General features: G+C 36.5%; 3 protein-coding genes across 5 annotated transcripts in view; all 3 read left to right on the forward strand.

Annotated features, from left to right (window-relative positions):
* The window catches only part of LOC127511450 (oocyte zinc finger protein XlCOF6-like), an 832,024-nt gene that overhangs the window by 18,576 nt on the left and 785,640 nt on the right, over positions 1-27,808 (forward strand). The gene's annotated exons all lie outside the window — the stretch shown is intronic.
* LOC127510670 (gastrula zinc finger protein XlCGF8.2DB-like) lies at positions 984-8,281 on the forward strand. The gene is made up of 3 exons (XM_051890570.1): positions 984-1,059; positions 2,173-2,321; positions 5,905-8,281. Exons 2-3 carry the CDS (start codon positions 2,237-2,239, stop codon positions 6,837-6,839), a joined length of 1,020 nt encoding a protein of 339 aa, XP_051746530.1. The 5' UTR covers positions 984-1,059; positions 2,173-2,236; the 3' UTR covers positions 6,840-8,281.
* On the forward strand, positions 15,840-21,857 carry LOC127510612 (gastrula zinc finger protein XlCGF26.1-like). 3 transcript variants are annotated; one of them, XM_051890406.1, is made up of 3 exons: positions 15,840-15,922; positions 16,650-16,804; positions 19,651-21,857. In XM_051890406.1, exons 2-3 carry the CDS (start codon positions 16,720-16,722, stop codon positions 21,261-21,263), a joined length of 1,698 nt encoding a protein of 565 aa, XP_051746366.1. In that variant the 5' UTR covers positions 15,840-15,922; positions 16,650-16,719; the 3' UTR covers positions 21,264-21,857. The 3 variants fall into 3 exon arrangements, with proteins under 3 accessions (XP_051746366.1, XP_051746368.1, XP_051746367.1); XM_051890408.1 differs by having other exon boundaries at positions 15,850-15,922; positions 16,655-16,804; XM_051890407.1 differs by having other exon boundaries at positions 15,911-16,005.

Below are 27,808 nucleotides of genomic sequence, written 5' to 3' on the forward strand. Positions count from 1 at the left end.
TGACGAGGACCAACTTCAGACGAAGGTGCGGAACACACTGAGAAACTTTGTCAGCTGATGAACAAAAAACTGCCAGACGGCCGACCGTCGGCTTGGTGTGTTCTGGGCTTTACATGCTAAGCAAAAATGCAGAATTGATGTATCAAATTGCATATTGCCCTTACTTATATATGATGATTTCCTATAGGCACAGTTCTCAAAACATTAACTTCACTAATATAATAACATTTATATATACTTTTTTGTACCTGTGATGGATATTATGGTAAGTAAATTGTTTTTATAAAATTATATTATTTCCTTTATTTATTTCCAATAAAGGAGTACTTTTTTGTGAATCTGAGCCCTAAAGATATGTTTAGTCACATTTCTGCACAAATTTCATTTTTATTAAAGATAATTCAGGGAGATTTCATGACCATTTAGAATAAATGATGTTAACAATTTAGGTTAAATATTACATTCAGACAGTAAAAATAGTTTTTTAAAACCACCATCAATGTAATATTCTTTACAGTCATGGCCCTTTTTAATATAATGCATTATAAGAAAATAAAGTTGAAATTTGATAGACTTATTGTGCTTATATTCTGGGGAGAAGCTGAAATGGAATAAGATTGTGGTAAGGATTTCATTTTAGTTAAAAAATAATAATAATAATAATAATAATAGTAGATCTCTCTGCAACCACAAATTTATTTATTTTTTATCTACAAATTCCTTAGAAGTTTGAAATATTCAAAAGTTCTTTACAATCCTTTGTAATATAAAGATCAACATACTTGACTTATCCTTCATTGAGAATACCAGAAATGCTTTACAGTTAGTTCTTATAATTGCGATCAATACAAACTTGCTTACGTTTAGATAAGCCAGAAGCTTTTTGAAAAAAAGCTCTGTGGGGGATTAATTCCATAAATAACCCCCTTATACTGTCATTTGAATGTATGTGAATTTCACTGATTTTTAACATGTGAACAAGACTTTTATTTTGGTATGACTACATGACCTCATAAGGCCCCCGTCGCATTCATGCTTCTGTGATTCGGCTGGAGGAAGGTTTGTGTTTTTAATCATTAAAAGTGTTTATATAGAACTGTAAAATTAGTTAATTATTATGGAATGTAATACTATAATGTATCTTATAACACAACGAAAGGTGTTTTTTTAATCTGCACATGAGAACATTAAAGGTGCATGCTGTTCGGTCACTGGCTAGCAGTGATTGAGAAACGGACCTTTTCGAAACCAATTCCGATTCACATATTACAAATCACGGTTTCTTAGCGCTCGATTCGCCGCACGCTGAGGTTACATGCTTGTCAAAACTGTGTAAATGCAAGGAGAACACAAAAGAGACGTGTGTGAAGATAATACAAACCAACTGCACATGTTTTCATGCATGAATTGTTGAATCACAAAGAAATATTTTTAATGTTTGTTTTTACATTTGAACAAGTGAAAAATAATGCTTTTCTTTTCAATATATTTTATTTTGAGGGCGTTACATATGTCCACTGCAGTGGTATTACAAATGGTATGAATACACATAAGAACATCATATTATTATTAATTTAAAATTTTAAAATATGTATGCATTTAAATGACCTAATAAATAACTATAAACTGTAAGCATTGAAAAACTATAAAATCTAAATTGTTTTATAATTTATTTAATATTGCTGTTTTATATCATAATTTTGACTAAAACATACAAAATAAGACACAATCTAAATAGCCCAATAGGCACAATATACCCTTTGGTGCATGACGTCCACTGGAGTGGACTGATTTTGTCACAGAAAAAAAAAATATATATTTTTAAAATTTGGATGTGTTTTTAACCTCCTGTTTAGCTGGGGGGGGAAAAACTTTTTTTTTGTACCTGTTTTTCTCTGAATAAAAGGAGTTAATACTTATTTCTAAAGTTATATTTCAAACCAACAAACCGATACAAAGACACTAATTAAATGGAATTGTAGACAAGGTTTTGAGTATTCATGGTACTACTACTTACATATGTGGAAGCCATTTTGAACCATTTGTCCACTGTAGTGGACGCCATGCATGTAAGGGTTAAGTATAATCTACAAATTGATGCATATCAAATATAAACCATAAATGCTCAAATAGTTTGGATTTATTTTTCTTAATTATTCTCATTTTAAACAGGACAGATTGTCCAAAAACACAGAAAATCTCCTGGTGAAGTGATCCATGTGACACTATTGTAAAGATGGCGTTTTTTGAAGAGGAGAGTGAAGTCATGAAGCCTGAAGAAGCACTTGGAGTGATACATGAAGATACTGAGGAACAAATAGGTTGGTTTCATTCTCAAAGCTGAACTCGGTCATTTGATCCTTATTAAAATGTCCAGATCCTCAGAAATGAATGGTATTTCATGCATTAAATCAGGAAAAATAATACAGAAGTAGCTGGAACAACAGTTGTTATCTGGAACATTAAACCCAGCATCTACTTTTGAATTGAATACAATGAAAGTCAAGTCACTTTTATATATATATAGCACTTTATAAATCAGCTTTACAGTGATAGTGGGAACATAATTTTGGCTGCACAGCAGCTCGAGAAGAAAATGGTGTCATTGTCCAGCTTAAGTAAGTTCAGTATTGATTCATTCTGTTGTAAAAATCATTAGTTATTCATTTTGGTTCATTTATCTATACAGCAGCTCTGAAGAACAGTAATGCCATCGTCCAGTTCAGTTTGCATAAAAAAAACACATTAAGTATCAAGTGTCCCCAACTAAGCAATCCAAAAGGCGACAGTGGCAAGGGACCCAAACTCCAACAGGTGACAAAAATGGAGAAAAAAAAAAACCTTGGGAGAAACCAGGCTCAGTTGGGGGGCAGTTCTCCTCTGGCCAACAGCGAACAGTGCGTGATTATGATTCAGGCAGCTTTACAGGTCATAAGTCATATTGGGTTCAGAACAGACAAAATATTTAATACAATTCCATGTAGTTGAAGATCGTATTCATCACGCCGGTAAGGGACGGTTTGTTGGGAATCTGTGCCACTGGCTGTCGTGTCGGTGAGGCCTTCATCCCTTTGGGATGACTCAATCTCTGCTGACACTTCAAGGCTGCGTTGTCATCGTGTCCTTAATCTCAACTGACTACGGTAAACCTCAGGATAAACAGAGAGACTAGTATTAGCATAGATGCCACAAGTAACGAGTACATCGGGTGTTCCGGCTGACCTAATTTATGCAGCCTAACAATCCTTTAACGGATGTGAAAATATATATTTATAATGTGTTATGTGTATGCCAGGTTTAAGAGATGTGTTTTTAGTCTAGATTTAAACTGACAGAGTGTGTCTGCTTCCCGAACAATTCTAGAAAGATTGTTCCAGAGTTTAGGTGCCAAATAGGAAAAGGATCTACCGCCTGCAGTTGATTTTGATATTCTAAATATTATCAACTGACCAGAATTCTGCGTTGTATTATTCTGCGAAGAATGCATTAAGAGCTCGCACAAGTACTGGGGAGCTAAACAGTTTAGTCCTGTAAGTAATTAGAAAGACTTTAAAATGTATATAATGTTTAATAGAGATCCAATGCAGTGTTGACTGAAAAAAATTATTCATTCCTATCACTTAATTATGCAACAGTATCTAACAAGCACATTTATTTTGCATAATCACTCAAATTTGACAGTTTGCTTTAACTATACATTTGTTGTCTATAATTTGATTTGGTCATCCTCAAAAGTAAGGGTGCTTCCGATCAGGATTTTTGGGGCTAATTAGTTATTATTAACAATAAAGTATGTTAAGAATGAAAGATTTAGAGATGATAAAGTATCATGAATTGACAAATCTTTATTTGCTGGCAAGCAACATGTGCAGCATAATCCATTCTCTTTCTTAGAGGTCAGCTATGTCAGCTTAGAGCTTAACATATAGCATTCCTGTGAAATTAATAATAACAACAACATAATAATCATAATATATAATAATAAAAAAAGTCTTTATCAACAGAAATTAACCAAATGTAAAACAACACTGCATAGTCTGTTAAATATAGATTAATTATTATTATTATAATTATTATTATTAATTATTAAATAAATCTACTAAAGAGCAGTGAGTAACTAATGACAGACTACACAAGGAATACTAAGCTGTATGGGTGTAATGGTACATAAACGTGATGGTTCGGTACGAACCTCAGTATTGAAGTCACGGTTCAGTACAGCAGGGGGGAGAAAACTAAACATAAAATTACTTCTTTTCTTTTTAAATTAAACTGGTTTATTAACGAATTGTCTCTCTCTTTAAATAAATTCAGTTATAATTAACATTTGCTTAAGGATAAAAAACAAATATCTCAGCTAATGCTGTAAACCAACTCAGTCCCGTAGTAACTGTCCTGCAAAGTTATGCTCAAACCCCAGTTAAACACACCCGAACTAGCTAATCAAGGTCTCACTAGGCATACAAGACGCTTTCAAGCAGGTGTGTTGGTGCTAAACTTAGTTTAATTCTAAGTTTGAAGACTCCTGCTGTAAACTATATACAGTGAACCCTTTCTTGCACATTACTATAATATTAAAGGTTACAATTAACAACAGAACCCAAACTATTAAATTCAGTTGCTATTTATTCTTAGATATAATAAACATTTAAAAAAAAAAAACTTGTATAAATGCTCCCCTCTAGAGTTCATTTCTCTACTGAACTAACATGCTGTGGACACTAAATGACTTGCCTGAGGTAAATGTAATGCTACGTGAGATGTTATTCTCAAACTGTTTTATTGATGTCTTTTTGTGGTTGAAACACTGGTTGAGAGATTACTTGTAAATATGTCTATGCATAGATTATCTGTTCTTCTGTGCTTTTTCCTGTTGTGGTGGTTAGCAAACAGTGTTGCATTATCACGCTCCCCCTTCTAAATTTGAGTGGGGATTGCCTATGACTGACTCTATTCGTCTGACTGCATGCACCGAACCGTGACGGTTCAGGGCGAATTTATGTACCGTTACACCACTATTAGGCTGCTGTCATTTGAAGACAAAATGCATGTATCCAATGTACTGTTTCACATGCAGTTTATTTCTCAAAGAACTCAGAATGCAGCTACACGAATGCTAACTCGAAATTAGAAATTACATTACTCCAACACTCAGATCCTTTCACTGGCTGCATATATCATTCAGAACTGAATTCAAGATCCTCTGAGTTTTTAAATGTCTTCATGGAACTGCCTCAATATACCTTTCTAATTTGTTGAATAAATATACTCTAGCAAGATCGCTCCAAACATCAAATAGTAATTTGTTGGTTGTGCCAAAATTACGGATAAAAATTGGTGAGTCAGCCTTTAGTCATTTTAGTCCCAAGTTATGGAATTCTCTTCCTGACGACCTGCGAGCAATCGACTCACTATGCACTTTTAAAAAGTATCTCAAAACATGTTTGTCAGATATCCCTTGTTTTGGTTTTGTATAGTTAAAACCCACTTTAATCTTTTCTGAACTTCATTTGTTGACTCCATCCATCTTGTTAAATCCGGGGACATGCAGTATATTTTTTGACTTCCTACTCCCAACCACAGCAAAGGTAAAACCACCTGCTCCATGAGATTTTTATTGGGACACGCAGATACCAATCACAATGCATCCCTCTAGGTTTTATAAGGGTTTTGACAAGTGTCTGATTGAAACTATTTGGGACATGTCCTAGTAAAGTAGAGTTAACAACTAGTTAACTCTTTTTAGTTAAAAGAAACAATTATTCAAGACCTGTTTCAGTACCCACTAATATTGCATCCAGCAAACATGTTGGATTTGATGCTTTACATGTCTAAATGTTTTCATGTCTGTTGCTTTGGGTCATTAAATTGGTGTTAACTTGTTTTTGTTTATTTTCACCCTAGACTGGATGTTGCTGAAAGAGGAGATGGAAGAACTGAATGAAATGGAAAAGAAAAGTCAGAATGAGAATTGTCAGGATTTCATGACTGTAGAAGAATCTCTTACTTGCTTACAAACAGGAAGTAAAAATCTTGAAGTCCACATGAGTGTTCACACTGAAGAGAGCCCTTTCACCTGCCAGCACTGTGGAAAAAGTTTCAATCGAAAAAGGAACCTTAACATCCACTTGAATATCCATTCTGAAAAGGAGCCATTCATATGCCCTCAGTGTGAAAAGACATTTACACAGAAAAAATACCTTACTGCCCACTTAAGAATCCACAATGGAGAGACCCCATATACCTGCAAACTGTGTGAGAAGAGTTTCTCACTAAAAGGAAATCTTAAGACTCACATGAGAATCCACACTGGAGAGAAGCCATTCATATGTGCTCAGTGTGGAAAGAGTTTTAAACAGAAAAGAGACCTTAACGTCCACATGAGAATTCACACTGGAGAGAAGCCTTACATCTGCGAACAATGTGGGAAGAGCTTCACACACCAAGAAAGTTTTAAGATTCACATGAGAATTCACACTGGAGAGAAGCCATTCACATGTGATCAGTGTGGAAAGAGTTTCAGATATAGAGACAAGCTTAATAATCACATAAGGATTCACTCAAGGGAGAACTGTTTTAGATGTCCTCACTGTGAAAAGAGTTTCACAGAAAGGAATAATCTTATGAGTCATGTAAAAACTCACACTGGAAAGAAGATTTTCATGTGCCATCACTGTGGAAAGATTTGCTCAAAGAAAACAAACCTTGAGAATCACATAAGGGTTCACACTGGAGAGAAGCCTTTTACTTGTCCTCAGTGTGGAAAGAGTTTCAGACTTAAAGGAAACCTAAATGCTCACATGAGAGTTCACACTAGAGATGCCTTACAAGTGTCTTAGTGTGAAGAGATTTTCACATATCTCTCAGACCTGAAACGACATGTGCAAACTCATTCTTAAAAGAAATCGCAGTGTTCCTCAGTGTGACTAAAGGTTTAGAAAATGGAGCAATTTCAACAATCATGTGCACGTTCACTCTGGAGGAAGGCAGTTCAGTTGAGATAATCAGTGTAATAAAAACATCACACATACAGATATGCCTATACAGATAATGTCATGTGAATGTGAGAAAATACATATATGTCTAAAATCAAGGCTACTTTCACATCACAGCTGAATGTGGGTCATATCTGATTCATTACCACTTATTTTATTTGTATTAACTTCTATTTAAATCCTTGACCTCTTTATACTATACCTTGTGGCTTTTTATTTTCTTGTAACGACTGAGACACGTGTGTTATATTTAATGAATAATATTTAAAACCCTGTGCCAAGGTGTCTGCGACCACCCCCAAAGTATTAGTACCAGGCCCCTGGTTGCCATGGTTTTACGACTTAAAAGAATGCAGAACTATGCTTTAAACTCACTTGAATCAGGCCATAGGGAAGACACAAAGCCTGTAAAAACAGACTCTTTTGCCTCAATTTATGGACAAACTGTTCTATAAATGAACATGCATCCCAGGACATTGTGTGTATGATTATTACTGTTGTGTGTAGTGTCTTTTTGTATGGTATTTTGTTTTATGAATATGTTATGATAGAACCAATGGCTAATGTAACCTCACCTATACCAAGTTTGGGGTCTACGTGTTTGTATTTTGAAGATTTAAATGATTGTGTATATGATATGTTTTTAGCTGTGCAACATATTAATATTACAAGAATCTTTCCTTCTCCAACAACCAATCCAGTTACATATGCAAATGCCCTGCTCGAAGGACAAAGGATCGTAAAACTAAATTTCCAGCTTGGAAATTGGTCAGGTCAACCTTAAGAGGTGTGACTTCTCCCAGACTGTTCCTCTTGCTCCTCCGACTGACTCTTGGTATCTCTTAGTTGCTGCAAGGCCTCAACCTGCACTCCAGCCATGTGCTTACCTTGGAGAGAGAGAGAAATCTTTCCCAACTACAAGAGTCAAAATAACCATGCAAGTTCATCATTTCTTCATTCAACGCAGGAGAAATCGATTGCAACTTCAACACCATCGATTCACGGAATCACCAAGAACCTGTTCAGAACAACAGACTGCAAAGGCCATGCAAGTAACGAATATTTTAACTAAACAGAGCTTTTTGATAAGCAGTAAAATCCTCTTAACGAGGTGCTTTGGAATAATAAACTGATGGTTCTTTTCATGGTTTAATGACTCTTTTTCCATAGCTTCATTCCCTGTTCCCATTTCCGGCTTCATTCTATCGAGTTCCATCTTACTCATGTATGTGTGTTTGTTAGATTAGTTGTGTTTGTGATTTAGTTAATAAAATTTGTGCACAATACATATTTGGTTCTGAGTCCCTGTCTGCAGATAAATGTCACTTAAATGATCTATCTTGTTACACGTTCTAAGCGCTATAAATGATAAGCAAGAATTATCTTTTCTTCAAATTAATTAATAATCAATACTAAGTGTTCACAGGATGAACTGATGGAAATGTAGCTACATCAAGTTAATCTGATCCAAATATTCATATTTAATCATAAGTTATGAATAATTATTTCCTTTTTTAGCTAATTTGCTACATTCTTTTGTGCATATGTACACCAGTGGCCACACTTGACCACCTTCTTTGCTATAGTTTCAAATATTGAGCAGTTGTGGGAGTGCCCTCTTATTTCAACTATGTATGTCATATGATGGCTCTGAATTAAAATAATAGGTAAACTTCTATCTTGCTGTGAAATGCCAAAATGTAACTGAAAAATGATAAATAAAAGGACATAAACTGAATGAAATGATGAACATTGTGTTACTTGCTCATTCTAGGTGTTTATGGCTTATTTAGTTGTCAATTTAATCTTTATAACATTTGGTAGAGTTAAGGCCTTTGCACACTGAGTCTGAAATTCGCATCCGAAATGTTCGCACGTTAAAAAATAAATACGACCTCAGGTTGTGTCAATCACGTTTACACACTGCCTCCGAAACTTTCGTCCGTCATAAAAAAATTCGGATTAGGTTCAATTTTCTGCGTTTTTCGCATCCGTGCCACGCATTTTGAGAGATGTTTTGACAATTCAGAGCCACCGTACACAAACGGCAAAATCCCCAATGCCATCTGATAAGTTGATCCACGTCGTTTACAGCACAAAGCAGTAGCACTGTATGACAAACAAAGTGCAGAAAGAGACCGAATATAAAGATAAAGTGTGCCAGTATCGCTAGCAAAGCATCAAACTGAGGCACTGACATCCTGAAGTAAACTTTGAAATGCTCGGGATAATCACGCAGCTCCTTGATGAGATGGAACTCTATTTCCTCTCTACGCAATCTCAGGATTGGATGTACCCAATATTTCCTCTTTCTTTTTGTCTTTTTAAGAAGAGAGAGGACAATTAAATCATGCTCACTGCTTGAAGACTTCATTTTGTATTATTTTGCAAATTTTTTCGCAACGGATTCATTAATACGCATCGGACTCAGTGTGCAAGGTCTCTGTGCGTGACAAATTTTTAGAATCATGAATACGAAAATTTCAGACTCAGTGTGCAAAGGCCTTTAGGGTACTCAGACTCGAGTCCAATTTGGTCTCTGACTTGTTACGCATTCATGTGAATTTGTACTCAGACTTGACATGGGCTTGGATATTTTGGACTCTGAAATTTTTCAGAGAACAGTAGGGATGTAACAATGCACCGAGAGTCGGTTGGAAATCGATGAAAATATGTGACAAGTCATGTTAAACGAATCACGATACACATTTTAAACAGCAGGGCGCTGAAACTGATTACTGTGACGTCGCTTTACAGGTGCGAGAGCAGCAAACAAGTCGAGCACCAAGTGTAGCAGTGGTAAGTGCTGACGTTGATGACCCATCTTCATTCAAATGCAGGTTTGGTGGGATTTACAAAGATTATAAATATTAAAGGTTGAGGTGCAGATACCGCAAGATGATGTTAATAAACTGTACACTAATAGCACAACAAACATGATGTAGCATATAAACCATCACAACAGTTACTAGTTCACCTCCGTCTGCACGTAAAAACTATTAATAACCAGCCAAACCACACTGACTGGCAGGTTTGGCCCAACCAGCGACATACTCTGCAGCGGGTTCGTGTTACAGTGCTCTCTCTTCTTTTGAAATCTAAATCATTTCAAGTGAAATATACTGTGTATTCCAAACTACACATTTATTTAAGTTGAGCTAAGATGTCATTTTCCTGTTTGCAACTTGGAATTTCTCAGTTGTATTTTCTTGAACAGCAATTCAATTTACTTGTTAAGTCACGTGAACTGTTGAAGTTTCAAAACACTTAACGTAACGAAGCCTTGTTTACTGAAATCATGTTATTTTGGCACTCTGAACCACTGATTCAAAAGAAACGATTTGTAAAGATTCGAAGCTTCATGAAGCAGTGTTTTGAAATTGGCCATCACTAGATATTGTGGAATAAAGTCGCTATTTTGTTATTTTTGGCGCACAAAAAGTATTCTCGTCGCTTTATAATATTAAGGTTGAAACACTGTAGTCACATGAACTGTTTTAAATATGTTTTTAGTAGCTTTCTGGGCATTGAAAAAGGGAGTGTTACTGTTGGCGATGCAGACTGAGCCATCGGATTTGATCAAAAATATCTTAATTTGTGTTTTGAAGGTCTTACGGGTGTGGAACGACATGAGGGTGAGTAATTAATGACATAATTGTCATTTTTGGGTAAACTAACCCTTTAAAGTTACATTATAGAATCTCGTTGCCATTTTGTGAGGGTTCGTGGTGGTTTGATCAATTAATGGTAGGTCCAGTTGATTTTGTAAATATCTTTGATTACTTCGATGCTATTGGTATCCTGAGTTTTCCTAAGATGTTATTTTATCAGGACATGTCTTAGCACCATTTCATGAGGTGTTATGTAGAGATTAGCCGTGTAGATATTTTTTACAATGTGAATATTAATAAGAATTTGGCTAGGTGGCATGATGATATCATGACAACGATAACTTGTCATCGTTAGAGATTTTGCTATTTCATTTATATCATTGCAGTATGTAAATGTGTTTGAGTACTTGACACTTTAGAATGAGAAGATAAAAAAAAGGATGATGTTACCACATGTTATGATATTAACCACAATAAGCCGTTAAAAAAGAACTCATGCGGTGCTTTGTCTGACAAACACCCAAAACGTGCTCAGAGAAAGCTGCAATCCAGGCCCTTTCCTTACATTTCAAAGCTGGAACCAGGCCTGGTGATCCCAAATTCAGTTCTCTTTTGCAGCACATAAATTCACGCACAGTTATGTCAAAATGGCCATTGTGTAGAGTTTTCACTTAAACAGTTGGGTGAAAACAAAATGTCAGTAGATCTGTCTGTCTGTCTTTAATGTTAATCAAACTAAAGACAAATTATAGAACCACTATTATTATAACTTTTGGATCTTTAATAAGAATTTAAAATTCATACAGTGGAAACTATGTAGTCTTCTATTTTTACATTTTACATTGTTCAATATATAGTATGTTTTACGAAGTTAAATAAATCTATTGTACTTTAAAACTTTTAATTTGTATCTTTGTTCTATTGTATTTATCATAGTGTTTGTAATTTGCCACTGTTCTTATTTATTTTTTATTTTTTTTAATAACTAATGTGATATTACAGGGAAATTACAGAGGTACCTAGATATTTAACATAATTGGTAAAGGACTTTTTACAAAATTAAGATGATCTCCTTTTTACAAAATGAAGATTTATATATAAAAATAAGATCTTAAAATGACGTGTAATGGCATTGACACGCAGACCATATTCAGGTTATTTCTGTTGTGATAAGTGCACACAGAAAGACATCTGAGATGGCAGGCAGGTTATATACTCAAGTAATCAAGCCATGTATAAAATGTTGATACCACATTTATTAGAAGGTTTTGGAAGAGCCACACTCTGTTGCCCTTGGTTGGACCAGGAAGGTCCCAGGCAAGACAGAGATTGAGAACTTGTCTTTTTCTTCCTCTGTCAGCTCCCTGTCAAAAACTGAAAAACCAAACAAACAGATCAACAGTACAGTTTCAGAATACAATATGACTTTATAATTTAATCCAATAGCACTCACCAGTTCAATTGTCTCTATGATCAAGATCGGGGCAGTCTTCCAAGCACAGCTAAGAGGATATTTCCTCTTGTGAACCCCCAGTAAGGAAACAAATAAAAGCAGGGCTTAGTCCTGACAGTGAAGATAGGAATGTCCTATGAGCCGGCCAGCCATTGAAAAAAGATCACTCTCCACCAGAAATGTGGAGACTGATGGGACCAAATGATCTGCCTCACCATCAAAATGTTTGGTCACAGTGGTGTTTCCGTTTGACAAATATTCATCAAAAAATCCTGAAAAATAAAATGTATGATGGTTTCCACAAAAATCTGAAGCAACACAACTGTTTTCAACATTGATAATAATCAGTAATGTTTACTGAGCAGCAAATCATCATATTAGAATGATTTCTGAAGGATCATGTGACACTGAAGACTGGAGTAATGATGCTGAAGATTCAGCTTTGCCATCACAATAAATTACATTTTACAATGTATTCACATAGAAAACAACATTTTCAAATTGTAATAATATTTCACATTAAAACTGTATTTTTGACCAAATAAATGAAGCCCTGGTGAGCAGAAGAGATTTCTTTCAACAACATCAAAAAATCCTAAACTTTTGAAGGGTAATGTACATTTTTTAATTTAAAGCTTAAACTTAAACATGCCAAGCCCAGAAAACATATCTAGATATTGTTTGAAAATGTTTGAAATAATTATTGACTGATTTTTTTATTATTATTATTTAAATGTTTAAGGTTCTTTTTGTTATTTGAAAAAAAAAAAAAAAAAAAAAAGAAGGATCCGGCACACACCCCGGGGCCGCTCCGGCGTGCCTCGGGCCGAACAAAGTCGATGATGACAATGGGTGAACGGCTTTAAAAAAAAACACACACATAAATGTGTGTATATATGTATTCACGACTCTAGCAAAAAAGAGCGCCTAGCCCAGGGGTGCTCACCGAGATGTGCGGGTAACCCGCTGAACCCCGCTCGTGATCGGGACTGGGGATTGAAACTGTTTCCCATCAACGAGGAATTCCCAGTAAGCGCGAGCGAGGCCGGAAATGGAGCCCCTTCGCGGGGCCGCACTCTGGAGGATTGGCTTACCTCCAGGGGGGCTCATGTTGCGAGACAAGGCCGGAGACCGATGCGCCGTCTTGGGCATCATAGAAGGTTCGGATGGCCCGGAGGTATAAACCAAACTGTGGTGGTGCGACACTAGAGACGGGTGAGAGGCACACCCGCCCGGAGGAGCCGACCTCCGCGAAAACCAAAGTCTTTGGTGGAGCTCTGGGAGCTTGGGGAACTTCCAGAAGCGAGGCCAGAAAAGGAGTCCCTTCGTGGGGCCGCACTCTGGAGGATTGGCTTACCTCCAGGGGGCTCGTTGCGAGACAAGGCCGGAGACCGATGCGCCGTCCTGGGCATCGTAGAAGGTTCGGATGGTATAAACCAAACTGTTTGGTGGTGGTGCGACACTAGAGACGGGTGAGAGGCACACCCGCCCGGAGGAGCCGACCTCCGCGAAAACCAAAGTCTTTGGTGGAGCTCTGGGAGCTTGGGGAACTTCCAGAAGCGAGGCCGGAAAAGGAGCCCCTTTCGTGGGGCCCCACTCTAACCCTAACCCTAAACCTTATTAAAAGGACAACAGTGAAGTTTATCTGTTCAACCTTTTTGTAATGTAATTCAATATCATCATAATACCATATACAGTGATAAAAGTTTCCCTCATCCATCAAGAAATGGCTGTCAGGCTGGCTACAATACGAACAGCAACCGTTGGAACATCTGGTTGGAATGAGAGGTAGAGTTGTGTGTCATCAGCATAGCAATGATAGGAAAAACCATGTTTCTGAATGACAGATCCTAGCGATGACATATAGATGGAGAAGAGAAGTGGTCCAAGCACTGAGCCCTGAGGCACCCCAGTAGCAAGATTTTGTGACTTACGTTGCCTTCACGTGCTATCAGAAATTTGATAATTCCCACCTCTGAAGTCGTGATTACGACCTCATCGCATTCGAAATGGGAGGGCGTTCAAGTGCAATTTTTCCCTCGAAACTCGTATTTGCGGTAATTCCGAGAGCACGTGAAGACAGCTTTAGACTCCTCATCTCTCTAAGATACCCTGAAGGATCTATCTGAGAGGTAAGACTTGAACCATTGTAGTGCATTTTCTGAGATGCCCTTCGTCTTGAGGATTGACAGGAGGATCTGGTGGTTAACTGTGTTGAAAGCAGCAGACAGATCCAGCAAGATGAGTACTGAGGATTTGGAAGAAGATGTCTAGAAGATGTTTGAGTGGAGAAAAGGGTATCAGTTGCACTGTTAGTATCTAATGATGAGAGCTGATTAGGGGGAGGAAGTATGGATGAGACCAAAGAGGATAGGCTGGAGGGTGAAAGTGAGCGTAGGTTATGCCGACAGGTGACTTGTGGAGAAGTGTGTGTTGTTTCCTGAGCTAAGTTGCGGATAAGAGTGAGGAGGAAGTGATGTGAGGTTTTTCTAGGTGGAAGTTGAAGTCTCCAAGAACTACCAAAAGATAAACACGTTCAGCCAGGAGGTTGGCTAACAGTTATAGAAATAATTTGAAAGACTTGCTTTCTTGTTATCTGAATGGTTTTCAAGAATATTAAATGTTTAGACTTCAGTTTCTCACTAAGTCAGAAAACATCCTGAGAAATGAATGCATTGGAAGATTCAACTTGAAAGCCGGTAAGTTGGAGGAAGACACCATATCGCATCTTTGCAGGTAATGTGCGTAGATCTCTCGCCACACACATATAATCTCCATATAATCCTAAACAGCTTGATTACATTGCTCAGGTATGTTTGATTACAACAGGTGCAGGACAGTTGGGTACTCCTTGCTTAGAAACTACACTGTCTGTGAACCCGGGCCAGTATGCAATGCTTTGGCAAAAGTATTAACCTGTTAAATGTCTTGCAGGTAGACACGCTTTAAAAATGTTGACTCTGAAATAACGTTCTGTGTTGGACAGGCGCTCATCTTCACACAACTCATATGTCATAATGACGTTTCATTCTTCTGACTCTCACATTTTCAAAAGTTGTCTGAGATCCCCATTTTTCTGCAAGCATCCATGCTGTAATCTTTACCTGGTCAAAAGCGCCACGATACTCAGACAAGCTCTGAATGGCATTGTCCAGCAATGTCACAGACTTCTGTATGTCACCGTTTGTAGCTTGAAGTATTGTAAATACTGTTTGTGGAAAAGGGTTAGGAGAGCAAAAATCATTTATCTTTTCCTAAAATTCACTTAAACTTACAATCGTTCTGGTGTGCCAGCTCTGCTCAGTTTCAGTACAGCTGCGAACTAGAGGAACACAATTCAGACTTCAGTTTTAAATGTACATTGCAAATATAAATATATATATATCTACTAAACGTAATTTGCCAGATGTTTTACTACTTCACAGGATAATCAAAAAATGTATGAAATCATTTTAAATAAGTGTGAAATAAATTAATGTAAGCTTTTCCTTGATTTACAGCTGTACAAATAATTAGCAGTGTAGTCACACTTCAACTTTAAACATATATTACAGATAAAAAAATACATTTCTGTTAAATAAAAGGGTTATTTACCAAATGTTTTATTTCCATACAGGGTAGTCAACAGTTTATTACCTGAATTAAATCAAGGTAAAACAATATAATGCAATGATTTCTGGTTTCTTAATAAAGGGTCAAACATGACTTTTTTTGTTTTGTTTTGTTTTTTTAGACAGAATCTGACATATTGCTCGTTTATTGATATTGCTCACATATATTCACGGCTTTTATTTTGATCTGACAACGTGATGTCACAGGGCTGCGCCGCGCTCCAGTGTTTGTTGTGATTCGGCTGAAGAAAGGTTTGTGTTTTTAAGCATTTAAATCGGTACAACACGTTTAGGAAATTGTTGTGGTTTTTAAAATGAATTCAGCGTTATTGAAGGTAACATTGCAATGCTTCACCTAACATTTATGAACGTTATTTTGTGTGAGTAAAGCGTATCCACGCATGAGTAACAGAAAAAGTGCGTCTATTTTCGCTCCCAATATACTGAATCAGTTTATCACAAACACGAGTTTGGTCATGTAGTGATTAGAGAAAAGGAGCTTTTCGAAACTCGAAATCAAATACTTTCCTACTTATTATGCGAAAAACATTTTCATTTCCGAATTTCATTCATACTTCCCATTGAGAAGTACATTTAAATTCAAATGTATTGCCTACTCGGACGGTATGCGATTTCGGACGCAGCGCGAGTCAATTGAATCAAATGCTTGAAATGCTTGTACAACTTTTACAAATCAACTGCTAATGTTTTCATTAAATTGCTTATTATTAAATATAATAATTCATATTATTGAATACTAAATATAGGCTACATAATAAATGCATAAATATGAAGTGTCTGTATAATGTTCTTTTATTAATTTGTATTTTGCTAATCAGGTAATTTAAGGCCATTAACTCTCACTCTGACTGACTCCCTTACCAGTGTGCTGACTACTGAACTAGGGAGCCGATTGAGACGCACCCAGATTTAGTTTGTATTTATTGTTCTTTCTGATAATTATTCTCATCTTAAACAGGACAGGTTGTCCAATCACCCAGAAAAACTCCTGGTGAATCAACTGAGATCTACGTGACACTATTATAAAGATGGCGTTTATTAAAGAGGAGAGTGAAGACATGAAGATTGAAGAAACATTCAGAGTGAAACAAGAAGATACTGAGGAACAAACAGGTTGGTTTCATTCTCAAAGCTGAACTGAATCATTTGACCCTTATTAAAATGTTCAACATACTAAATTGATGTTTTTGAAATACTAATGCTGCCTTCAAGTGCATTCAATATTACAACATTTCACACAAAATTAGAAAAAATAATATGGAAGTAGCCTAAACAACATTACATTTAACACATTTACTTTGATCTAAATTCAAAAGCAGATACTGAGTTTAATTTTACATGCCAACCATTCATTTATAGCACTTAATTTTGCAACAGTAACAAAAACATTTATTTTTCATAAAGCAAATCCTGAGAGGTGAGTGATTAACTTTACTAGGACTGCCCCGTAATATTCGTCTAATCGTCAGTCGACCAAAAGTTTTATTAGTCAATTTGTCACAGAAAGAAAAAAAAAACCTTCTGGGAAAAAAAAAAAAAAAAAAAAACATCTGGCAAAGTCAAGCAGGGCAGGAAACGTTCGCCTATCATCCACTGACCTCAAATATGGTTTATCACCATATGTGCGTTAATCACATCAGTCTACACACATTGTGTTAAATTCTGTAGGTAAATTCCCAAGTTGTTAATTTTTAAATTATACATTTTTATTTAATATTAATGATAAATTGTGTAAATTAGTGTTACACATAATTTTTGTAATTTTTCTACATTTTCCTTCTAAGAGTATAGGTTGATACTATTGAACTAAGTATCATTTGCATCAGTGAAATAAAATGATAACGTCCCTCAGGGAAACTTGTACAAGGAGAAAAGCAAAGGACATGATACTGAGCCCTGTGGCACTCCATACTTTTTCATTTACATGGACAAAGTTGTAGCAGTCAATTAGATAGGACTTAACCTATGCTAATGCTTATCCACAAATGCCAGTATACATAATTCTTTAGCTATCCAAGAGAATGGTGTGGCGTATGTTGTCGAAAGATTTAATAACACTTGAGGGAAAAAATTTAGCCATGATCAGATGCCAAAAGCAGTTAATTTGCAACTTTAAGTACAGTTTGTGTGCTCACATCCTGACTGATTTTTTTTTTTTTTTTCACATATCTTTTTTTTCTGTAAACTGAACATAGTTGAGAGAACACTATTTTCTAATATTATAAACATATAACACCTCTTTCAGTAGTAGGACTGCACAATTAATCGAATTTCTAATCGTGATTATGATTGCGGATGCCACGATTTCGTAATCATTCAAAGGTGCGATTACAAAAAAAATTCACTTGAATTATTCTGCGTGCTTAATGGGGCGTTCACACCAGAGGCGACTTGTGCGAATAAATCGCGCTAATCGCACGTAGTTGGACGCTTGAGCATTTTGAGTTTACTCACTTCATTCACTTCACAATAGATGCGAATTCGCGTCATGGGAGGGGCTCTCCCTTTCCTTTAAATATGTGTCCCTCAGACTCTTCCACTTTCTGCACACTTCCTCTGAATAAACACATCAACTCGTCAGCGGGAAAGTAGTTGTAAAATACGGCGAATAAGCTCAATTTGCCGGCTTTAGCTAGCTTGTAGTCTCAATATGTATATATATAGCTCAAATTATGTAAAGAGCTTTTTTTTATTTTTTTATTTTTTTTTTTTTAATAACTCACTCACTTTCTTCCAAGCAAGATCCTTTTTATTCCTGTTTCTATAAAAGTACGAAGATGTATCGTACAGCTCAAAACATAAAGCATCAAAACCAACATACAGCATACAGCGACGATGATTTTGTCCTCCATTGTTGTTTCGGATTTCTGCCTCCGCTCGCTACGCCGTAATCACGTCACTACTAGAGCAAGCTCCTGATTGGTTAACGCGGCGCGAATATTCGCCAAAGTTCAGATTTCAATTCACGCCGCAGGATGTCTATCGCGTCTTTGCATTGACTTAACATGTAAATCGTTCGCGTCTGGTGTGAACGCACCATAAGAGGTGTGTTTAGAGCATGTTACGCCTGCCATTTTTAAAAAGCCGTGTACACAGCCTATATATTTACTACACAAACTAACTCTACAAACATAAAAAAACAGTGATTGATGGGCCTCAATATGCTGAGAAAATCCAGCGTGACTTTGAGCGGACAAAGCGAAACATGATTATGTATTTCTTATCAGATAGCCACACTGGACATCAACCACACGGCAAAAGATGATACTTTTTCATATACTGTCTGCTTTCTTTGTATAACAGTTCTAGCTAATAACGTATTAGACAGGACTGTTAAACAGATCGTGAACTAATGAAAACGGAGAATGTGACTGCTGTGTGCTCAGGCTTTGGCTAAGCTGTTCTCAGTGCTGTCAAAATGTCTACCAAAATAAAAGTCACAACAAGCGCAGTTTACGTCACTTCAGAGTTCCTACTAGCGGTGCGAATGCAACTAGGAAAATGGCCCTAGGTGAACATTATTTCTCGGGAACCACGTTGGTGGCTAGTTCCTAGTGTAACCCAGTGCGAAAGCCCCTATTATTATACCTACCATGCATATGTTTGGTTTGGTTTTTTCTTTAAATAAAAAAAGCAATGTATAAATGACATTGTTTTCAGCTTGTTTTTTTTATTTTTATATAAAAATGACATATAGTGACTTAAAACAATGGTATAAAGGTATTCAAAACACAATTCAATGTAAATTGTGATAATCGTAATTAATGATCGCAATTTCAATTTCAAGGGAATAATTGACAATTACGATTTTTGTCATAATCATGCATCCCTATTCAGTAGCTTAGTGCTGCGTATAGGATCTAGCATACATGTTGTTGGTTTTGATGCTTTGTTTTGATGTTTGTTGATTTACGCCATTAAACTGGGGTTAACTTGTATTTTTCTCTTTTTTACCCTAGATCGGATGGCACTGAAAGATGAGAATGAATTACTAGATGAAATGGAAAAGAAAGATCAGTATGAAAAACATGATTTCATAAGTGGAAAAAAATCATTTAGTAACTCAGAGACTGAGAATACTTCCTCTCAAAAAGGATCTCAAAAGACTGGAACTACACGCTATTTTACCTGCCAACAGTGTGGAAAGAGTTTCAATCAACATGGAAGTCTTACTGTCCACATAAGAATTCACACAGGAGAAAAGCCTTTCACATGCAAACACTGTGGAAACCGTTTCAATCAACGTCGAAACCTTATAGTCCACATGAGAGTTCACAATGGAGAGAAGCCTTACACCTGCCAACAGTGTGGAAGGAGTTTCACTCAGCTTGGAAACTTTAAAGTCCACATGAGAGTTCACAATGGAGAGAAGCCTTACACCTGCCAACAGTGTGGAAAGAGTTTCACTCAGAAAGGAAGCCTTAAAAAGCACATGAGCATTCACACCGGAGAAAAGCCGTACACTTGCCAACAGTGTGGAAAAGGTTTCACTCAGCAAGGAAGCTTTAACAGGCACATAAGAGTTCACACTGGAGAAAAACCTTACACATGCCCTCAGTGTGGAAAGAGTTTCAGTCAAAAAGGACACCTTAAAGACCACATTAGCATTCACATTGATGCAAGCTCCTTCACCTGCAAACAGTGTGGAAAACGTTTTAACAGAAAAAACAACCTTGAAGTCCACATGAGCATTCACACTGAAAATAGCTCTTTTACCTGCCAACAGTGTGGAAAAAGTTTTAACAGGAAAAAATACCTTAATTCCCACATGAAAATTCACACTGGAGAGAAGCCTTACTTGTGCCCTCAATGTGGAATAAGCTTCAACCAAGCAGGAAACCTTAACAGGCACATGAGAATTCACACTGGAGAGAGCCCTTTCACTTGCAAACAGTGTGGAAAATGTTTCACTGGAAAAGGAAGCTTTGAAAGGCACACAAGAGTTCATACTGGAGAGAAGCCTTACACATGCCCTCAATGTGGAAAGAGTTTTACACATAAACCAACTCTTAATATCCACATGAGAATTCACACCGGAGAGAAGCCTCACACCTGCAATCTGTGTGGAAAGAGTTTCACTGATAAAGGAAACCTCAAAGTGCACATGAGAATTCACACTGGAGAGAGCTGTTTCACCTGCCAAAAGTGTGGACAGAGTTTCACTCAAAAAGGAAACCTTAAAAAACACATGAGGATTCACACCAAAGAGAAGCCTTACACCTGCAAACTGTGTGGAAAGAGCTTCACAGCAGCACTAAACCTGAAACGACATTTGCAAACTCACTCTGGAAAGAAACTGCGGAGTTCTGAATGTAGTAAGAGGTTTAGAAAAGGGAGAAATTTCAAAAATCACGCATCTATTCACTCTGGAGGCAGGCCGTTTAATTGCGATCAGTGTAATAAAAGATTTCTTTTGCCTTTACACTTACAGATACACTTAAAAAGTCATGCAGATGTGAAACCACATTCTTGTTCTTTGTGTGGAAAGAGTTTCAAATGGCTCAGCAATTTAAAATGGCACCAGAAAATACTCATCTGTGTAAAATCGAGGCTGCATTCACACCGCAGCTGAATGTGGGCCAAATCTGAACATTCCTATTAAAGTGTGAGAATTAATTTGAAGCAAGATATTTTACATCATAACTTGTTAAATATGGATTTTTTTTTTTTTTTACTCGAACGCAATGCTTCATTTCAATGTTGCGATACTGACAAAGATACTCTTTATTTCTGTATTCACTTAAGCACTTTCAAGAGTCCAGTTCTCGAAAGTGCTTATCTGAATACAGAAATAAAAAGTATCTTTGTCAGTATCGCATTTTTTTTTCTCCTTCTTTCACTCTTTGTGACAAGATGTAAAAGTTTTCCTGTGTTATAGTTTATTGACTGGTTATCTGTTGATTATTTGCAACAATATAATTGGAAACTGAACAAAAAACTTTGTTGTGCATTTATTGTTGGTGTAAAGAGAAAAATATTTTGTATGTACCGGTGGGTTTTAGAGCTGTCTGGGGGTTTTGACCAGTGCCTCACCCCAAACACCAAACATTTTAATTTAGGTCAGTTTGTTTAATTTGATTTAAATTCTTATTTCTGGGTGTTGCCACCGTTGCACTATAAAGGCGTGATAAAATGCATGAAAGCAGCATGACCATCTGGGCAACTCCAAAGAGCCCGAACCTCTGAAGGAAACACATTTTTTGTTTGGCATGTTATAACAATAGGTTCGAATGGGGCTGGATGATTAATCGAAACCGAAATTCAGAACCTCTAACTGACGTAATTTTCCCATGTCGGTCATTTCGGGTTTTTAATATTGTTAATACTTTCCGCTTAAAAACTCTGCCCCCGTTCAGTCAGCGGCATGGAAGCAACACAGAGGCGAACTCAAACGCCAAGTCAAAACAGAGACGAAGTGCGATCACTTTTGCTTGCGTCCTTATGAAAGTTTAACAATTGTGTGTTTAAAGTCTTGCCAATTTGAACGTGATTTTTAGATCATTTATCGTAATATGTGCTGATTTATCTGTATCTGAGCAGAAATCTGTATGAACCATATATAAAATAACTACTGAAAGTGAGCTGTTCTGTCGGAGCACTCTTTCGTTAGGAAAAAATATCCCACCTTTAATAGTCAAGCATATTTACAATACAAACATTGTGAGTGAACTATGAGGGTAAAAAACAAAAATATCGTTCACAAATCATAATTGAGTTAAAATGTTCAGTTAAAGGGATAGTTCACCCAAAAATGAAAATTTGATGTTTATCTGCTTACCCCCAGGGCATCCAAGATGTAGGTGACTTTGTTTCTTCAGTAGAGCACAAATGATGATTTTTAACTCCAACCATTGCGGTCTGTCAGTCGTATAACGCTTGTCAATGGGAACACCATCTATAAGAGTCAAAAGAACATGCACAGACAAATCCAAACCTCACCAACCGGATGCGCAAGGCAGTTGGACGTAGTGGTGCATTAGAGGTAAAAAATTATATAAATACTGTTCGGTTTCTCGCACAAACTGATCGTTTCGTGTCTTAGGACATCGATGTGTCGTCACGAGACGCAGGGTTTAATTTGGATTTGTCTGTGCATGTTTCTTTGACTCTTAAAGATGGAGTTCCCATTGACATGCATTATACGACTGACAGACCGCAACGGTTGGAGTTAAAAATCATCATTTGTGCTCTACTGAAGAAACAAAGTCACCTACATCTTGGATGCCCTGGGGGTAAGCAGATAAACATCAAATTTGCATTTTTGGGTGAACTATCCCTTTAACTGAGGTTTTGATTTTAGGTCTTAACGTCCAGCCACAGGTTCTAATCAGTAAGCCCAAATACTTGATAAAATCTGTATAATGAGCTTATTGTCTTGCACAATACACATTAAAGAAAGTACAGAAGTCAACATTTGAAGTGGATTAAACCTTTCATCAAAGTTGTCCTAAAACCTTTTTCTTAGGACAACTTTGATTAACTTTTTTTCATCCACTTTAAATGTTGACAACTGTATTTAAAATCCTTAACAGGCATTCATTAATTAATTCTCCAAACTGTTTGATCATAATAAGGTCACAAGGATGCTGGAGCCTATCAAAGTGCAAGTAAAGTTTATAAAGCACATTTAAAAACAACGTGTGTTGTACCAAAGTGCTGTACAATTTTACACAGAAGATAAAAGATAATAAAACTACTTCATAAGATAACATAAAGCATGCAAGATAGGCCAGAAACCACTCAAAACCCCCTATATAATTCAGGCAACATCATAAGCTAAAGAGAATAAATATTTAGGCTAGATTTAAAAGTGTCCAGTGTGGGGGAAAATCTCACACATAAAGCTTCTCAGTACTAAATTGAGTTATTTTTCGCAGCTTATTGCACTTAAATAGTCTAATACACAGCCTCAGGTTTTGTACACATTACAACGAAGTACTAAAAACGGAAAAAAAGTTTTTCCTTGTTTTTTTTTTTTTTTGTGTGTGTGTGACAACAGGTGACAACATTGTTAAAACGATCCAGTTCAAATGGATCCAGGAAAATAACTAAAAGCGCTGTATTGTCATGTCTGGCCAGTAGTTGGCAATTTCACTTTGTAAAGAAACACTATGCACCTATATAGACTGAACACATAATGCACATGCGCATGAAATCACTGTTTTCACAAATTCACGTTTTTTTTGTTTATGCTGAACCTATAGCGGTATAATTTTCAGAAACGTGCACTTTGGAACCTGTTTTCAAATTTTTGCGTTTTCAGGCCCCCAAATCGCTGTTGTCTTTTAAATGAACGGGCAAAACACATAAAAAGTTGTGTAAACTGCCTCTAAGAATAAGGAAAGCATGGCTGTTATTCTCACATTTTAAAGGTCCTTAACCTTGCTTCCTTCAAGAACAATGGACACCACTGGCTCCTCATCTCTGTTTACATAGACAAGAATCATCATGACATCTTCAGTGAAGTGTTTTTGATTGCCATCCTTTGCAATCCAGGAGGAACGGAGGGAGGAAGCTAATTTAAAATGTGAATAACTTCATAAGCTACAATGTTGTATAAAATGTTTTAAAAATGGTTAGGACAATTTGTTGCCTTTCCACATGGCAGGTTGGAGCACCATACCTGTCTTATGTCCCTCTCAACTGGTCTACAGCAAAGATAGCACAAAGGACAGGATGCACACGAGAAATATATTCTGCAATTAAGAGAACGGACAAAAAAAAAGTAATCAGTAAACTGCAAAATACTGACAAACTAAGTTTAAATGAATATTTGCTTTCAAAGTTTACATATGGCAGACTATGGTAGTTCACATACCCGATTAGATTTCCAGCGGCAATTATCACTTACAACTATGCATTACTGACAATGTTACCTACCACTTTTTGTCTCTTTCCAGACAGGATAAAAGTTCACTTTCCAGGGAAGTTAATGACCCTAAAGGATTAGTTCACTTTCAAATTAAAATTTCCTGATAATTTACTCACCCCCAAGATGTTTCTTTCTTTCTTCAGTCGAAAAGAAATTAAGGTTTTTGATGAAAACATTACAGGATTATTCTCCTTATAGTGGACTTCAATGGTCTCCAAACGGTTGAAGGTCAAAATGACAGTTTCAGTGCAGCTTCAAAGGGCTTTAAACGATACCAGACAAGAATAAAAGTCTTATCTAGCGAAACCATTGGTCATTTTCTAAAAAAAATAAAAATGTATATGCTTTATAAACACAAGTGCTTCCGCCAGACTGCCTTCTGTATTCTTCAAAAAGCTTACACTGTATGTCCTACGCCTTCCCTATTCAACTTACGGAACAAACGCAGCGCTAGTTCTGCTTTTCCGTAATTTGAATATGGAAGGCGGTCTGGCGGAAGCTAGATATTTGACTTCATAACTTGTTTAAATATGGATATTTTTTTACACAAATGCATCGTTTCCCTTCAGAAGGCCTTTATTAACCCCCCGGAGCCGTGTGGAGTACACGTTTATGATGGATGGATATGGATGGAAGCACTTTCTTCAACTCATACTAGTTTGGTAAGGCTTACTGCCATTATAAAGCTTAGACGCATCAGGATATTTATTAATATTTCTCAAATTGTGTTCGTCAGAAAGAAGAAAGTCATATACACCTAGGATGGCTTGAGGGTGAGTAAAGCTTGGGCTAATTTTCATTTAAAAGTGAACTAATCTTTTAAGTCGTCAATTGGAAACGGTTTTAGACTTAAAAGGTTCCCATGTAGGAGGGCGTTCTCATGACCTTGGGCTGTGTTCCCTAAAATCCTGAACCTTTACAGAACATTAGGGATGTTCCTAAAATGTCTTCTTTTGGTTATGAAAGTGCTGCAGTTCAAGTTTCCTTGTATGACTTAAGGGGGACGTAAATCTAGAGGATCTCTGAAGCTATAGTGGCAGAGGTTACGTCAGGAAACATCAAGAATTTATATGCCACTTGCCTGAAGTACAAGGAGGAGATGGTTGTTAAACTGGACTTGTTTCACTGTATGCGACGGTTCACCAGGGAGTGTCACACAATCCTTTAGAAATGTAAGATTATTTCAACCTTAAAGATTTTTGATATTTATTAAAATAAAGTGTCAAATCATATGTAAATATTGACATTTTTCACTACCGAATGGGCTCATATCCATCTCTGTCCAGCCCATATAATAAAGGCTGTAACCCAAGGATTTTCAAAGGAAACTGGCGACTATGCTGTAAAGGAATATGCCACCTACTGTTTTGGCCTTCTTCTTAACAGCACCACCCTAGAAGAAGAGCATAACCTCTTTCAGGGTATGGCTATGTTGTTCATGTCAGCAAACAACACACTGGACCAAAAAATCCTGAAGTCCTACTATGGATGAAACACTTTCATATGTAGAAGACATGGAGAGGAGCAGGAGACTATATGTGGCAAATCTCCCTTCACATGTTTATTCAGTGGTGTTCTAGAGAAGACCAGGTGTACACAGACAGAGAGTGGCAAAAATAATGAATTCTACTGCCAAGGGATCATTCATGTCCTTATGAAGAACTAGACTTTAAAAGGTGAGCATCATTTGTGACATTTTGTGACCAAGTCATTCTCTTCAAATAGTATTGAGCTTTAAATGATTGCCTATTTCACAAGTTTATACTTGGTATTAATTACAGGATAAATAGGTTACAATGTTCACCTTTCTGCTTGTCTCCTGAGATCTTTAAATTTTTGGGCCATGCACACCTTGATCTCAGTGTCTCCAATGCCTGGGTGAACTTGTAAGAAATAAGATCAATTACATTAAAATTTGAAAACAAGTTTGGAGTTAGCTGCCAAAGAAAATTCATATTGTGTAAAACAAATCATAATGTCTTTTTTAATGGACTATCTTTTTTTTTTCTGTGACGGATGTTGTCATGTCTTTGAAAGTAAAGATGGAGTCCATTAGAGTTCTGGATAGTTTCTTGTATTTCTCACACCTTTGAGTATAATCCAAAGCAACTGGGTTCGGTAAGTCAGTGACAGACTTGTTCTGCAAAATAAAATAAAATAAAATAAATAAATGAACATTCACAGACTTGCCAACATTGTATTTGTCAGTTTGTCATGTAGTTAACTTTCTGTTTTCTACAACTTTCACTCAAAAGCAAAAATCAATCTGTATTTGAGTGTGTCTGTTTTGAGACAACTTTTGTTATCTCGAGATCACGAGAAAACAAGATAGAAAAAATAATAATCATCCATGGCCATTTAGGGCTTCCATAATAAGTATCAAGATTTAAATTTATCATTTAAAGGGTTAGTTCACCCAAAAATGAAAATTCTGTCATTTATTACTCACGCTCATGCCGTTCCACACCCGTAAGACCTTCGTTAATCTTCAGAACGCAAATTGAGATATTTTTGTTTAAATCCGATGGCTCAGTGAGGCCTGCATAGCCAGCAATGACATTTCCTCTCTCAAGATCCATAAAGGTACTAAAAACATATTTAAATCAGTTCATGTGAGTACAGTGGTTCAATATTAATATTATAAAACGACAAGAATATTTTTGGTGCGTCAAAAAAACAAAATAATGACTTATATAGTGATGGCCGATTTCAAAAGACTGCTTCATGAAGCTTCGGAGCGTTATGAATCTTTTGTGTCGAATCATGATTTGGATCGCGTTTCAAACCGCTAAACTGCTGAACGTGACTTTGGCGCTCCGAACCGCTGATTATTTATATATATATATATATATAAATAAATTGTGATGAATACAGAGGGGGGAAAAAACTACAAAAAAGAATAATATATTCAATATTTCAGTGTTTTGTATTAAACTTCATATTGTTTAAAGTTCTTTGGCTCTTTTGACACAAATAATCAGTCTGACTAGTATCATACAAAGATCTTAAGAGGAGACCATTACAGGTCACAGTTACATAGTTTTGTATTTCTTTAATCAGGTTTTAAGCACACTATTATATTAGTTACTAAAATATTAATTATGGACCTTGGACATGCGAGTCAATTTGTGTACATTTGCACAATATTCAAACACCTGCCTGAGTGCCCACAAGATATTTATATCCCCATGGTCACGATTGGAGGAGAAGTTAGCTGTTTCGTTGAGGTTGAAAGTAGAGAAATG

This window comes from Ctenopharyngodon idella, chromosome 4, assembly GCF_019924925.1.
Source record: "Ctenopharyngodon idella isolate HZGC_01 chromosome 4, HZGC01, whole genome shotgun sequence".
Taxonomy (NCBI): domain Eukaryota; kingdom Metazoa; phylum Chordata; class Actinopteri; order Cypriniformes; family Xenocyprididae; genus Ctenopharyngodon; species Ctenopharyngodon idella.

Excerpts from the sequence above, each read along its gene's own strand:
- LOC127510670 (XM_051890570.1), top strand. The coding sequence starts at position 2,237 with ATGGCGTTTTTTGAAGAGGAGAGTGAAGTCATGAAGCCTGAAGAAGCA. Across the intron at positions 2,322-5,904 it reads AGATACTGAGGAACAAATAG|ACTGGATGTTGCTGAAAGAG; the intron begins GTTGGTTTCATT and ends TTTTCACCCTAG.
- LOC127510612 (XM_051890406.1), top strand. The coding sequence starts at position 16,720 with ATGGCGTTTATTAAAGAGGAGAGTGAAGACATGAAGATTGAAGAAACA. Across the intron at positions 16,805-19,650 it reads AGATACTGAGGAACAAACAG|ATCGGATGGCACTGAAAGAT; the intron begins GTTGGTTTCATT and ends TTTTTACCCTAG.